Raw genomic sequence first — 12,833 nt, forward strand, 5'->3', positions numbered from 1 at the left:
GGACAAACCTGGCCCCATCTTTGCCTCTGACGCAGACTCCTCGTCAGAGCCTTCCCCAGACCCTCACTGTCCGAGTCTGTGGCCAGTTCTGCTGGCTGCTGGCGGGCCACAACAGAATCACTTTAATAGCCCTTAAAATTTCCACCCATTAAATGTATCCTTCCCCCCAAAATGAACAGGAGGATAAGGGCCAAATTCAAGAATTTGCAGTCGTTCATAACTATAATAGTAGAATTTGTACGATGTTCCATAAAAAAACCTACCCAACGGGTTAAAATTCATATGCCAAAAAAAGACTTCTTTTGCAAAAACGTCGTCTTAAATCTTTATTAAGTATGAAAATTTCTCCAACTTAAATTACATCCCAGTTTTAAGCTTAAAGCAAGACGGTCAATTTAGAGACAAAAACTTTATATACAAGTGGGTAGGGCTTTAGCTTTACAAATATAGTATCTTTCCAAGAGTAGATTCCTTTTAATAAGATTTAAAAACTTACAGAGGAAAAAAAAATTAAGAACATCCAAACTAAATAAAGCATTTAAAAATGAAATATATACTTTTAGAAATGCTATTCAAAATGCAAAGTTAATAACTGGAGATTCTTTGTATGAAGGGAGGAGACTTTCTAAAATGGCTTCAGACCATCTCTCGGTCTCTTCTGATAGCACAAAAAAGAACCATGCTGAAGATCATGCCAAAAATCTGAAAAAGAAATAATATAATATATTATTATATTACATACTAGCTCGATACCTGTGCTTCACTACGAAACTATGTGGTTGGGCTTAGCTTTTGGGGAGGAAAATAAGGGAATTTTTTTTTTTGCCTCTGCCTACCAGCATCGATTCATCTGGTTAGCGTCCTGTCAGTAAGTGAGAGAGTTGAGGGGCTGTTTGGACACTGAAAGAGTATTTCCTCTGTGAGCAAGAAGGAGACAGTAAGGAACCTGGGCATGGCTTAGCTCAACTATTTTATATTAAAGCTGTTTGGAGCTGTGAAACTAAAACTGAAACTGAAACTCCTCTCCTCTGCTTATGTTTTGCATTTGGAACAGATTTCTTTTCAGCTGGGGAGGGGGAGTAGAACTCCTTAGCATCAGAGTATGTTAATAATAATAATAATAATAATAATAATAATAATAATAATAATAATAATAATAATAATAATAATAATAATATAGAAAATACTAATGCTCTGGTGATCATTTAAAAAAAATCCTTTCTTAGTGAGCACCTAGAAGCCAAGAGGAACATACGTGCCAAATTTCAAGTTTGTAGGCTTTATGGTTCTGGAGATTTTGTGATGACGTGTGAGTGGTATTTTGCTTTTATATATATATAAAGAAGCACAGAGCTGAAGACAGAAGCACAGAGCTGAAGACAGAAGCCTGAAGATGATGAATAAGACTTCATCGAAACGTTGCCTAGATACTTCCAACCTTACGCGGGAGAAAACCCGAATAACCAAAGATCCACATACAAATACCGCGAGAACCTCAGAAAACAAATATATATATATATATATATATATATATATATATATATATATATATATATATATATATATATATATATATATATATACACACACACACACACACACACACACACACATATATATAATACAAAATACAGTATACACATATATACACAATACAGAAGCCTGATGATGGCAGATGAGATTCTGCTGAAACGTTGCTACAACTTTAAAAGAACTACAATGACGTGGGAAAATACCCGAACAAGCCAACACCATACATGTAAGTACCCAAAACTTAAGAAAACAAATATATATATATATATATATATATATATATATATATATGTCTGTGTGTGTGTGTGTGTGTGTGTGTGTGTGTGTTTTCTTAAGTATTCACGGGTACTTACATGTATGGCATTCAGCTTTGTTCGGGTATTTTGCCACGTCATTGTAGTTGTGCTTTTAAAGTTGTAGCAACGTTTCAGCAGAATCCATGATGGCAGATGAGATTCTGCCGAAACGTTGCTACAACTTTAAAAGCACAACTACAATGACGTGTGAAAATACCCGAACAAAGCTGAATGCCATACATACATATACATATACATATACATATACATATACACATACATATACATATACATATATGTATATGTATATGTATATGTACCGTGTTTCTCATAAAATAAGGCCGGGTCTTATTTTTTTTTGAGCCCCGAAAAAACAGCTAGGATGTCTTTTTGGGGGTGACTTAATTTCCTCCCCCACACCCACCCCAACCTAGAGTGCCCCATGCGCAGTCACCTCTCCACGAGGGCACTTCTATCGGCTGATGGAAGCTCCCCGAAGGCAGAGTCACCAGCCGCTTCTATCAGTTGGTAGAAGCGGCCTCATGGAGAGTTGAGTGCGCATGGGCCGCTCTAGGTGGGGGTGCACGTGGGGGAGGAAATCTATCAGCCAGTAGAAGCAGCCTCGGGGTGAGCGCCCACACGTACTCCCCTCACTATGACGCTGTTTCTATCAGCCAATGGAAGCTCCCCAAAGGCAGAGTCACCAGCTGCTTCTATCGGCTGGTAGAAGCGGGTTCGTGGCAAAGGAAGTGTGTGTGGGGCATTTGCTCTGAGGCTGCTTCTACTGGCCGATAGAAGCAGCTGGTGTCTCTGCCTTCGGGGAGCTTCCATCGGCCAATGGAAACGGCTTTGTGGTGAGGGGAGTGCGTGTGGGCGTTCGCCCCAAGGCCGCTTCTACCGGCCGATAGAAGTGGCTGGTGACTCTGCCTTCGTGGAGCTTCTATTGGCCGATGTTCTATAGGTAGTAGATTGGGGTATTCTACGTGCAGGGCACTCCTAAAGGCAAGTTTTCTCCCCCCGTTCCCCCCATTTCTCTTCACCTCGTGTAGTTTTAACGAACGATGTGAGAAATGGCGGGGAAACGCATGGATTAAATAGGCCTAAATTTTGGGGGTAGGGTTTAATTTCACCTCATGCCTAGAAATCATGCTGGGCCTTCCTATTGGTGGAGGCCGTATTGTTGGAGAAACAGGGTATATGTATATGTATATGTATATGATGTATATGTATATGTATATGTATATGTATAATATATATATATTGCAGAATTGCAAGACAAACCAGTGAATTTATATACATGTTTTTAAAACAACTTGAAATATTATCAACCATTAAGTAGCCAGTTCAACGTTTCAAGACTTGGTCCTTAAAGTTTAAAGTAAATATTTACAGAGTTATTTGGCAGAGCCTACTGCATAAAAATAAATGGTACCATAACTATTAAACCAACAATCTCAAAATTTGGAAGAGGGTTGCATTCATGTTTAGTTGTAGCATAATTGAGCCACACCTGAGAGAAGAATCAAGTTCTTTCAGGGAAATAGGAATTTAGGAACTAGGTATGTCTAAGCCTAATGAAGAGAAGAGAAGGATTGGGAAGGGAGGGGATGATAGCAATCTTATTTTATTTTTATTTATTATTTATTAAATTTATTGGCCATTCATCTTACTACAGGGTAACTCTTGGTGGCTTACAACATTAAAAAGGTAAAATAATAGCAAAATAGATAAAATAATAGTAGCTTTTGCTAGTGTTAATTTGTTTATGATATTCCTTCCTTCCTTCACCTTCCTCTCTCTCTCTCTTTCTCTTTCTTTCCTTCCTTCTTTCTTTTGATGCTTGTAGTCAGAGGTGGTATTCAGCCAGCGTGGACCGGTTCTGGTGTACTGGTAGCGGAAATTTCAGCTAGTTTGGAGAACCAGCCAATACCATCCCTGGCTGGCCCCGCTTGTCCGCCCTGCTCTTTCCTGTCCTTTATTCTATTGATTTTTAGCTCAACTGATTTGCATGGCAGACTGGATTGTCACACCTCAGCTGAGCTAAAAACAGCTCAGGTGTTCTTTGAGTGCTGCGTGCGCAAAGCCCACAAACTGATAGCACACATTTTGGAATCCCACCACTGCTTGTAGTGTTCCACTTGATCACTTTACGTATTTTTTATAAAACAGATGCCCTATTTGTCATTAAGTCAGGATCCAAAAGGTATACAACAGTCACAACTTACCATCACCACAGCAACTCCAATGCCAACAGCTGCAATCAGATTCAACTTGTTTTTGAAGAAGTCTTCAATAGCTTTAGGGCATGGCTGGAAGAAAAAAGAATTGTATCCTTTGATTTAATTGCACACTCAAAATATTTTGGATGACATTTTTGTAATACTCTTGCTTAAGAGTTCCGTGTTCTGGCTGCACTTAAATCGGTTCTTCTGCCCTACTTTCTGAATTGAGAAAGAGAGAGAGAGAGACAGAGGGAGAGAGAAAGAAAGAAGGACAAAAAGAAAGAGAAGCACAGGAGGTGAGTAAGAGAAAGAGAGGGAGAGAAAGGAAAGAGAAGGAGAGAAACAGGGACAGAGACAGCTAGAAAGAAAAAGAAAGAGAAAGAAAGAGGAAGACAGAAAGTGAGTAAGAGAAAGAGAGGGAGAGAGAAAGGAAAGAGAAGGAGAGAAACAGGGACAGACACAGCTAGAAAGAAAAAGAGAGAGAAAGAAAGAGGAAGACAGAAAGTAAGAGAAAGAGAGAGAGAGAAACATAGGAAAAAAGGAGAGAAAGAGAGACAGACAACAAGAAAGAGAAAGAGAAAGAGAGAAAGAAAGAAAGAAAGAAAGAAAGAAAGAAAGAAAGAAAGAAAGAAAGAAAGAAAGAAAGAAAGAAAGAAAGAAAGAAAGAAAGAAAGAAAGAAAGAAAGAAAGAAAGAGGAAGACAGGAAGTGAGTAGAGAAAGAGGGGGAGAGAGAAAGATAGGAAAGAGAAGGTACATGGTATCCTTTCAAGCATGTGAAGAGTGCTGTATTATACTGTATACAGCCCTACCAACATCTTTTGCAGGCAAAACACTCCAGCTAATTCAAATCTCTCTTTGGAAGACTTCCTTGGGCTGGCCTGTCCCAATTCCCCTGAATCCTTTGGAAGTCCAGTGCCCAAGCAGGCACCGCATCCAAGGTGGGGTTCGACCCATCCAGAACAAAGCGGAACGCTAAAACATTGATCTCTCATCTCTCTTTCGCTCTCCCAGACTGGACTTTGAAACAAAACTTCCAATTGCCACCTTCCCATTCAAAGATTGAAGAAGTGGCATTTCCCACCCAGTCTCCACTCTGAAGATGTTCATCCTAGGTGACAATAAACCTCAGGGGCGGGGGGGGGGGCTGCTGGGGGTTCTCAGGGGTTCGGGAGAGCCCCTAGCTAAGATTCTGTGCAGTTCAGACAACCGCCCAAATCCCACTTCTGGCTGGCCCCACCCACTTCTCCCCTCCCCTCCCAGGAATCCCCCCGCGGCCCTTTTTGGGTGCAGGTAAGTGCAGGGTGTGCACGGAGGCTAGGGGATGGTAAAAAATGGGCCTACCGGAAGTTTGGGACCCGTTTCCAGCCTACAGAGGGCCTTTGGAGCCCGAGGAGGCCATTTTCACCATCCCAGAGGCCCGAGGAAAGCCTCCGGAGCCCGGGAAGGGCAAAATCGCCTCCCCCACCATGGTGCAGGAGGCTGACTAGGCCACGCCCATCATAGCCACGCCCACCCAGCAATCGGGCAGAGAACCCTTTGCTAAAATTTTTGTAGCTGATCCCTGCTGGGGTGGGGGGGAGTTGCCCTTGGAATAGATGGATTATTTTGAGGAAGATGGGAATTAAACCTTCCCCCTTCTGTTTGCGAACACTCGCTTACAATTCTTACAAATTGCAATGGACACTTTCATTCACAACCACCTTTGTTCCTGCACGCACAAAGACCTTGATAGCTTTGGGAAGTGGAATTAGCACTCAGATCCTTGGACCTTCTAACCCAATATAAGCACAAAATACAATCTGCTTCTTTAAACAAACCAACAAAAATAAATACAAATTTACACTTTCTGCCCCGATACGTACCTTGGGGTTTTCAGGACAGGTATCCTGATAATCAGGATCGGGAACACCAGACGGACCACAGCAATTCAACTACAGCAAAAAGAAACACTTGAGTTGTTTTTTTGGCAGGGGTTTGCTCTCCAACCTTTTTCAATTTAATTTCTGAACATTTCATCACCAGACTAGGTAATGGATCAGCAGGATTGTCATGCCCCAGCATATAACTTTTATATACTGTTGCTATTCCCTAGCCCCATCTAGTGGCCAGAGGGACAAATATGCCCTAACAAACAATCTTTATATACTGTTGTTTCTCTCTAGCTCCATCTAGTGGCCAGGGAGACAAATACCAAGTATATTGTTTGAAGCTGGGTAAAGGGGTTGAAATTTGTTCAACCCCTTTACCCATCAGCCCGCACTCTCAAAACAAGTGCATGCTGGGAAGCTAGACTCCATTTCCTTTAGCATTTGGAGAAGGCAGAAGCACAAAGAAGAATCCATCTTAATCTGTGGAACATGGTCATCCAAGGACAAACCCACATCCCGCACACAAAGCATCGCTGGTGAGATGCTTATAACTTATTGTTATGTTCAGCAGTAACCCAATACTGCCTATCTTGTATTTGGTTCTCATTGTATGTATCCGTATTTTCCCCAGTTTCACCATATCCTGTTCTTCCAATAAAGCATCGAGATCTATGCACATGATCTGTTTTATTGGAGGATAGGTGGGCTGCACACAGACTAATGTGTAGTGAGGACAGAACAAGGATTTTCTGGCCCCATTCCTCTTTAACTTAACAATGTTTTGTGTGTCAGTGTAGTCAGTTGATTGTGTGATTCGTTTGGAGCTATATTTAAATTCTGAGCAGCCGATTGGTTCTCTAGATGGTCTAGTTTCTTACGTATTCATATGCTGGATTGAGATCAATATGCATGTTAATTGCTACTTTGGTAGACTATACCAGGCTTCAATAAATTCACATTTGTGGTATGGCCAATGATTTTAGTTCCTTCCCAATTGCATTGTTTATTATCGATGTGGTTTGAGATACGGGATTTTTGGACATGCCGTTTAACTGCTAACTGATGTTCATGACCCTTGTTGTTTGTCCAGAAACGAAGTGCAAGAACATCATTTTTCATGTCCTCACCCATCCAACAACTCTGCACCAATGTGACTGGGCATCCATAATGCACTGACGATATAAACCTGACTGAGGCACCCTTCCCCTGCCTCTATTTATTATTATTACTAGCTGGGTACCCATGTTTTGCTATGAAACTATGTGATCGGGCTTAGTTTTGGGGGAGGAAAATAAGGAGAGAAAAAATTCTGCCTCTGCCTACCAGCATCCATCAGTATTCATCTGGCTAGCATCCTGTCAGTGTGTGAGACAGTTGAGGGCTGTTTGGAAACTGAAGCAGTATTTGCTGTGTGAGCAAGGAGGAGACAGCAAGGAGCCTGGGCGTGGCTTAGCTCAACTGTTCTGTACTAAAGCTGCTTGGTGCTGTGAAACTGAAACTGAAACTCCTCTGCTTGTGTTTTGTATTTGGAAGAGATTTCTTTTCAGGTGGGGAGTAGAACTCCTTAGTATCAGAGCGTTTTAATAATCATAAACGAAATACTAATGCTCTGATGGTCATTTTGAACAATTCTTTCTTAGTGAGCACCTAGAAGCCAAGTGTGAGCACCTAGAAGCCGTGTGTGTGTGTGTGTGTGTGTGTGTGTGTGTGTAGAAACCAAGAACCAGGGTTGTTGGAATGAGAACAATTTTAATCTGGCCTTCCCTTGAAACTGCTCTCTAAGAAACACCCTGCCCAGAATTAAGATTAAAGATGCAAATCAAACATAAACTTACTGCGTAATGGAAGGTCTTCAGACTGCTTTTTACTTTTATGTCTTTCCTTTTCTCAAATAAGGTGTCATAGAAACTCTGCATTTCTTTAGGGAGCTGGCAAAACAGAAGATACAGGAGAAGAATTGTAGCTGAGGGTTAAAACGAAGGGGTCCTTGGTTGCTCTCTGACCTTGATCGTTTTCTTGCAGACATTTCCTTACCATACTAGGAAACATCCTCAGTGTTACATTGGACAGTGAGAACAATTAACAGCTTGCCATAAGAAGTTGTGGGTACTCCATTACGGGAGGTTTTTAAGAAGAGATCAGGCAGCCATGTGTCCAGAATGGTATAGGGCGAACCAATGGCACGCGTGCCAGAGGTGGCATGCAGAGCCCTCTCTATGGGCATGTGCGCCGTTGCTAGCTGCTCTTCTGCTGGCGCACACATGCACGCTAGCCAGCTGGTCTTTGCAGGTGCCAGAGTACCAGAAAACAGCCTGGAAAACAGCCTGAAAACACCCCAAAAGCGGTCTGAAAAAAGCCTGGAAATGGCCTGGAAAATGGTCTGAAAACAGCCTGGAAATGGCTGGAGAAATGGCCCAAAAACAGCTGGAAAATGGCTGGAAAACAGCCTAGAAATGGCCCAGAAAACAGTCCAAAAAACGGCCCAGAAATGGCCCAAAAACAGCCTGAAAATGGCCTGGAAAATGTTCCAAAAATGGCCCAGAAATGGCCCAAAAAACAGCCTGGAAATGGCCTGGAAAAGGGCCCAAAAATGGCCCGAAAAATGGCCTGGAACCCCTCCCCCCAAATGCCCAGTATATCCATACTCTATAATATGCATCTCTCAGGTCTAGTTTAGTGAAGGAGCATTTACACCTTCTCCCTTCTTCATCATCCAACACACAATAAATTCTTGAAGTTATCAGGAGAGGTATATTTGTTTCTGGCTTCCTTGAGTCAGAAAAACAATGTAAAACAGAATAACACAACTGATCCGGTCAATTTTGGATGCCTTTAGAGTTTTGTTAGATACAGATACAGATAATCAGAGTTGGAAGGGACCTTGTAGGTCATCTAGTCCAACCCCTCGCCCAAGCGGGAGACCCTGCACCATTTCTGACAGATGGGAGTCCAATCTCTTTTTGAAAGTCTCAACTGATGGTGCTCCCACAACTTCCGAGGGCAACTTCTGTTCCATTGGTTGATTGTTGTCATCCGTTTGAACTGTGGCTCCCCACACCCACACCCACACTCCAAACCTTGAGGACACACTGCAAAATTTCTAAAGGATAAACACAGTATAAGTTCTCCTACCTTTTCTTTGTTTGAAAATCCCCAGATGGCAGCAGCCACTTCAAGAGCAAAAATGACGAGAAGGAAGGTGAAAAACTAAGGAGGAACAAGGAAGACAAAGAGATATTCATAATGATTGAACACTTTGGACCAATGCAGAAGAATTTACTTAACCGTCTTACAGTTCCCGTGATACATTAACACTGAATGCACTTTGGATGTTTTGTCTTGGCTGCACAAGCAAAGGCTTTCATGGATGAGTCAAGTTACTGTTAGGGTAGGCAGATGGGCTGAAAGTAAATATTTTGGCATATAATGATGAGAAGAACATCATTTCATGTTTATATGGCCTTTCCTTCTGAAGACATTTGGAGCAGAGTAACCCCCCCCCCCCCAAAAAAAGGCTAACAACCAACTCTAAGAACAGTTTGATAAAAGCGATTGTCCAAACAAGCTCCTTTAAATTCAGCAAATCAATGAGAGTCTTAAAAGGGCAGTAAAATAGCAGCCATTCACCAAGATGAGGACAGAGCTGGACAGGGAGTAGTGTCCTGCCATGTAGAAAGGAATAAGGACTCCTGCCTTGGACAGGTGGTTGGACTAGAACAGGGGTCACCAACCTTTTGGACCTCAGGGACCACCAAACTCACAATTTTAAATCCCACAAACCAGAGACCCTGGGAAAATCCCCCAAAAGGTCTGCAGGAAAATTCCCCACCCTGTTTTATTACTGATCAATCATTCTTTATTTGGGATCGCAGGATACTGTCTCCAGCTCCGTTCTCAGAGGGAAAGAGAGAGACTTTTGGCTTCATGCAAGAAAAGCAGCAGAAGTCTTTCTTTCTCTCCATCAAATTCCGCCAGAAATGAGTCTTTGTGAGACTTGTTGCCCCGGTGCAGCCTCGTGGAGCAGGAGGCCTTGCAGGGTCCCAAAGACTCATTTCTGGTGGAGTTTGGGGGAGAGAAAGAAAGACTTTTGCTGCTTTCCTTGTGTGCAGCCAAAAGCAGAAGAAGAAAGAAGCAGAGAGAAGCAGCCCGGTGGCCAGGCCGGCGCGTGGGGTGAGTGGGGCAAGTTCCCCCCCACTGCCCTTTCCCCCCTCCCCTCACTACCTCGTGTTGTTCGCAATGCAAGCGATGCAAGCCTTGTGTTCCCGCAGGCCATGTGGGTGGCGCAACCTTGTGTTCCCGTGGAGCCTGGATTAATTGCTTTGGGGGTGCTTTGGGGGTGACATTTCTCTGCGGACCACCAACATTTTCTCGTGGATTACTAGTGGTTCCTGGCCCACTGGTTGGCAACTACTGGTCTAGAAGACCTCCAAAATCCCTTCCAGCTCTATGATTCTGTGCCCCACTATTTGGGGACACTGTTAGGACAGCCTCATTTTGTGGTCTTTGACACTGAAGCTTTCACGTCAATTTGCTAATGAGCTTGAATGGAGGAAAGGGTTTTCTGTTTGTTTTTTCTCTTGACATTGGGGGAATTTGGTCTCAACAGACAACTCTCTGGAGCTCGCAACATCCTTGGTTTGCTGTGATCCTTTGGAGGATTGAGAGTGGGGGGAAGTTAGTGCAACTCCTCTTAATGGTCACACAGGTCAAAAATAAAGATGGAAAACCTTTATCTTTATCTATGGAGATTCTCAGTCATCCTGGTCAGGGTTGTCCCAAAGGTGCTTTCTCTTCACGAGGTAACTGGACTTTCTGGTTTGTTTGTTCTTAAAGACATTTTGCTTCTCATCCAAGGAGCTTCATCAGCTCTGATTAGATGGTGAGGAATGGAAGGATTTGTATTCCTTGCAGACAGCTGGTCATTTGCATCCTTTTAGAGAGTTGTTGAGGCCACTTGGAGTGTCTGTGTCCTGAGTGGTGTAAGGGGGTGGTGGTGGAGCCTTCTCGGAACTGCTGAAAGGACTGTGTTTCTGTAGGATGTTTTCTGCTCTGTGTCCCTTCACTGTTGAACACAGGTGCAGGCTGTTGGGGAACACAGACAAACCTCCAGGTGGCCTCAAGGACTCTCTAAAAAGAATGCAAATGACCAGCTGCCTGCAAGGAATATAAATACTTCCATTTCCCACCATCCAGTCAGAGCTGAAGAAGCTTCTTGGATGAGAAGTAAAACGTCTCCAAAGAAAAACCAGAAAGTCCAGTTGCCTCTTGGAAAAAGTGCCTTCGGGACTTTGTCTTAATCTTTTTTTCCCCAAGTTTTGTCTTTTTTTTTTTTTCTCAGGTGGGGAAAGCTTACTTTGGTTTTTCCAAGTCTCAACCTGGATCTGAGCTTCCAAATTGATCTTCTCTCTCTCTCTCTCTCTCTCTCTCTCTCTCTCTCTCTCTCCTCTCCTCCCTCCTTCCTTCCCTCCCTCTCTTTCTCAAATAATCTGGACCAAGATTAGACCATCGTCTTTGCAAAAGAACTTTCTGCAAATACAGTATGCAAATAGGAACCAGTTCTGTGGCACAAACAAAATCCTAACACACATCACTCGCTGCGTTTAGAGTCTCTCTGGGCCATGTGTAATGAATTAAACATGTTTCCTTGGCTCTATTTTTAGACTGGGGGGGGTGGAGCGAAAGCTCCAGAAATGAAATGGTCCAACTTTAAGGCAGCATCTCGCCCTGATGTGTGTGTTTGTGTGAAGACTTACCAAGCCAAGCATACACTGGGACTCCCGTATTGCTCCACAGCATCCCAAGAAGCCAACCAGCATTATGAGGGCACCAGCAGCGATGAGAATGTAAATCCCTATGGAGGAAAAGGAGGAGGAGGAGGAAGAGGGGAGAAGAGGAAAAGGAAGAGGGAGGAGGAAGAGGAGCAGGAGGAAAAAGGGGAAGGAGGAGGAGGGAGGAGGAGCAAGAAGGAAGAAGGAGAGGAAAAGGAAAAGGGAGGAGGAGGAAGAGAGGAGGAGGAAGAAGGAGAAAAGGAGGAGGAGGAAGGAGAAGGAGAAAAGGAGGAGAAGAAGAGGAGGAGGAAGGAGGAGGAGGAAAAGGAGAAAAGGAGAGGAGGAGGAAGAGAAAAGGAGGAGGAGAAGAGGAAGAAGGAGGAGGAGGAAAAGAGAGGAGGAGGAGGAGGAGGAGGAGGAGGAGGAGGAGGAGGAAAAGGAGAGGAGGAGGAGGAGGAGGAGGAGGAAGAGGAGGAGGAGAAGGAGAAGAAGAAGAAGAAGAAGAAGAAGAAGAAGAAGAAGAAGAAGAAGAAGAAGAAGAAGAAGAAGAAGAAGAAGAAGAAGAAGAAGAAGAAGAAGAAGAAGAAGAAGAAGAAGAAGAAGAAGAAGAAGAAGAAGAAGAAGAAGAAGAAGAAGAATTGTTATATGACATGGAAACTGCTAAGATCCTTAATCCTTCGGGCACCTTCTCTTAATGAGTTCAACCAAGGCAGCATTAACCTGGCAAGGAAGGACGACTAGCTCTGGTTTTCTGACTGGGGTTCCTTGTGTTTGTGGATCTGATCCCGGCCATCATCCATGTCTCGACTGCATTTACACCAATGGCTGTCGTCTTTCCTTGCATCACCTAATCACTTCGGTGGTCCTTTTTGTCTCTTCTAGGGTGGTAGCCTAGAAACAAGGAGGCTGTGAGTTCTAGTCCTGCCTTAGCTAGAAAAGCCAGCTGGGTGACTGTGAGCCAATCACTAAGAGACTATGAGTTCTAGTCCTGCCTTAGGCAGGAAAGCCAGCTGGGTGACTGAGAGTTCTTTGAGCTAATCACCAGGAGACTGAGAGTTCTAATCCCGCTTCAGGTATGAAAGCCATGTGAGTGACTTTGGGTCAATTACCAGATTTGTGAGTTCTAATACTGCCTTAGGCAAGAA

The 12,833-nt window shown here is 43.4% G+C and overlaps 1 protein-coding gene across 1 annotated transcript in view; it reads right to left on the minus strand.

Annotated features, from left to right (window-relative positions):
- Window positions 1-313: 313 nt before the first annotated feature.
- CD9 (CD9 molecule) overlaps window positions 314-12,833 on the minus strand; it is a 34,695-nt gene continuing 22,175 nt past the window's right edge. Inside the window, exons 3-8 of the mRNA XM_026679285.2 lie at window positions 11,674-11,771; window positions 9,053-9,127; window positions 7,756-7,848; window positions 5,915-5,983; window positions 4,055-4,138; window positions 314-702 (exon numbers count right to left, since the gene is read on the minus strand). Of these exons, the coding sequence (XP_026535070.1) occupies window positions 637-702; window positions 4,055-4,138; window positions 5,915-5,983; window positions 7,756-7,848; window positions 9,053-9,127; window positions 11,674-11,771 (485 nt within the window). The 3' untranslated portion in view covers window positions 314-636. The remainder of the gene's footprint in view (window positions 703-4,054; window positions 4,139-5,914; window positions 5,984-7,755; window positions 7,849-9,052; window positions 9,128-11,673; window positions 11,772-12,833) is intronic.

This window comes from Notechis scutatus, chromosome 6 (genome assembly GCF_049901735.1).
Source record: "Notechis scutatus isolate UNSWTSFEM ecotype Mainland chromosome 6, rNotScu1.2, whole genome shotgun sequence".
NCBI lineage: Eukaryota > Metazoa > Chordata > Lepidosauria > Squamata > Elapidae > Notechis > Notechis scutatus.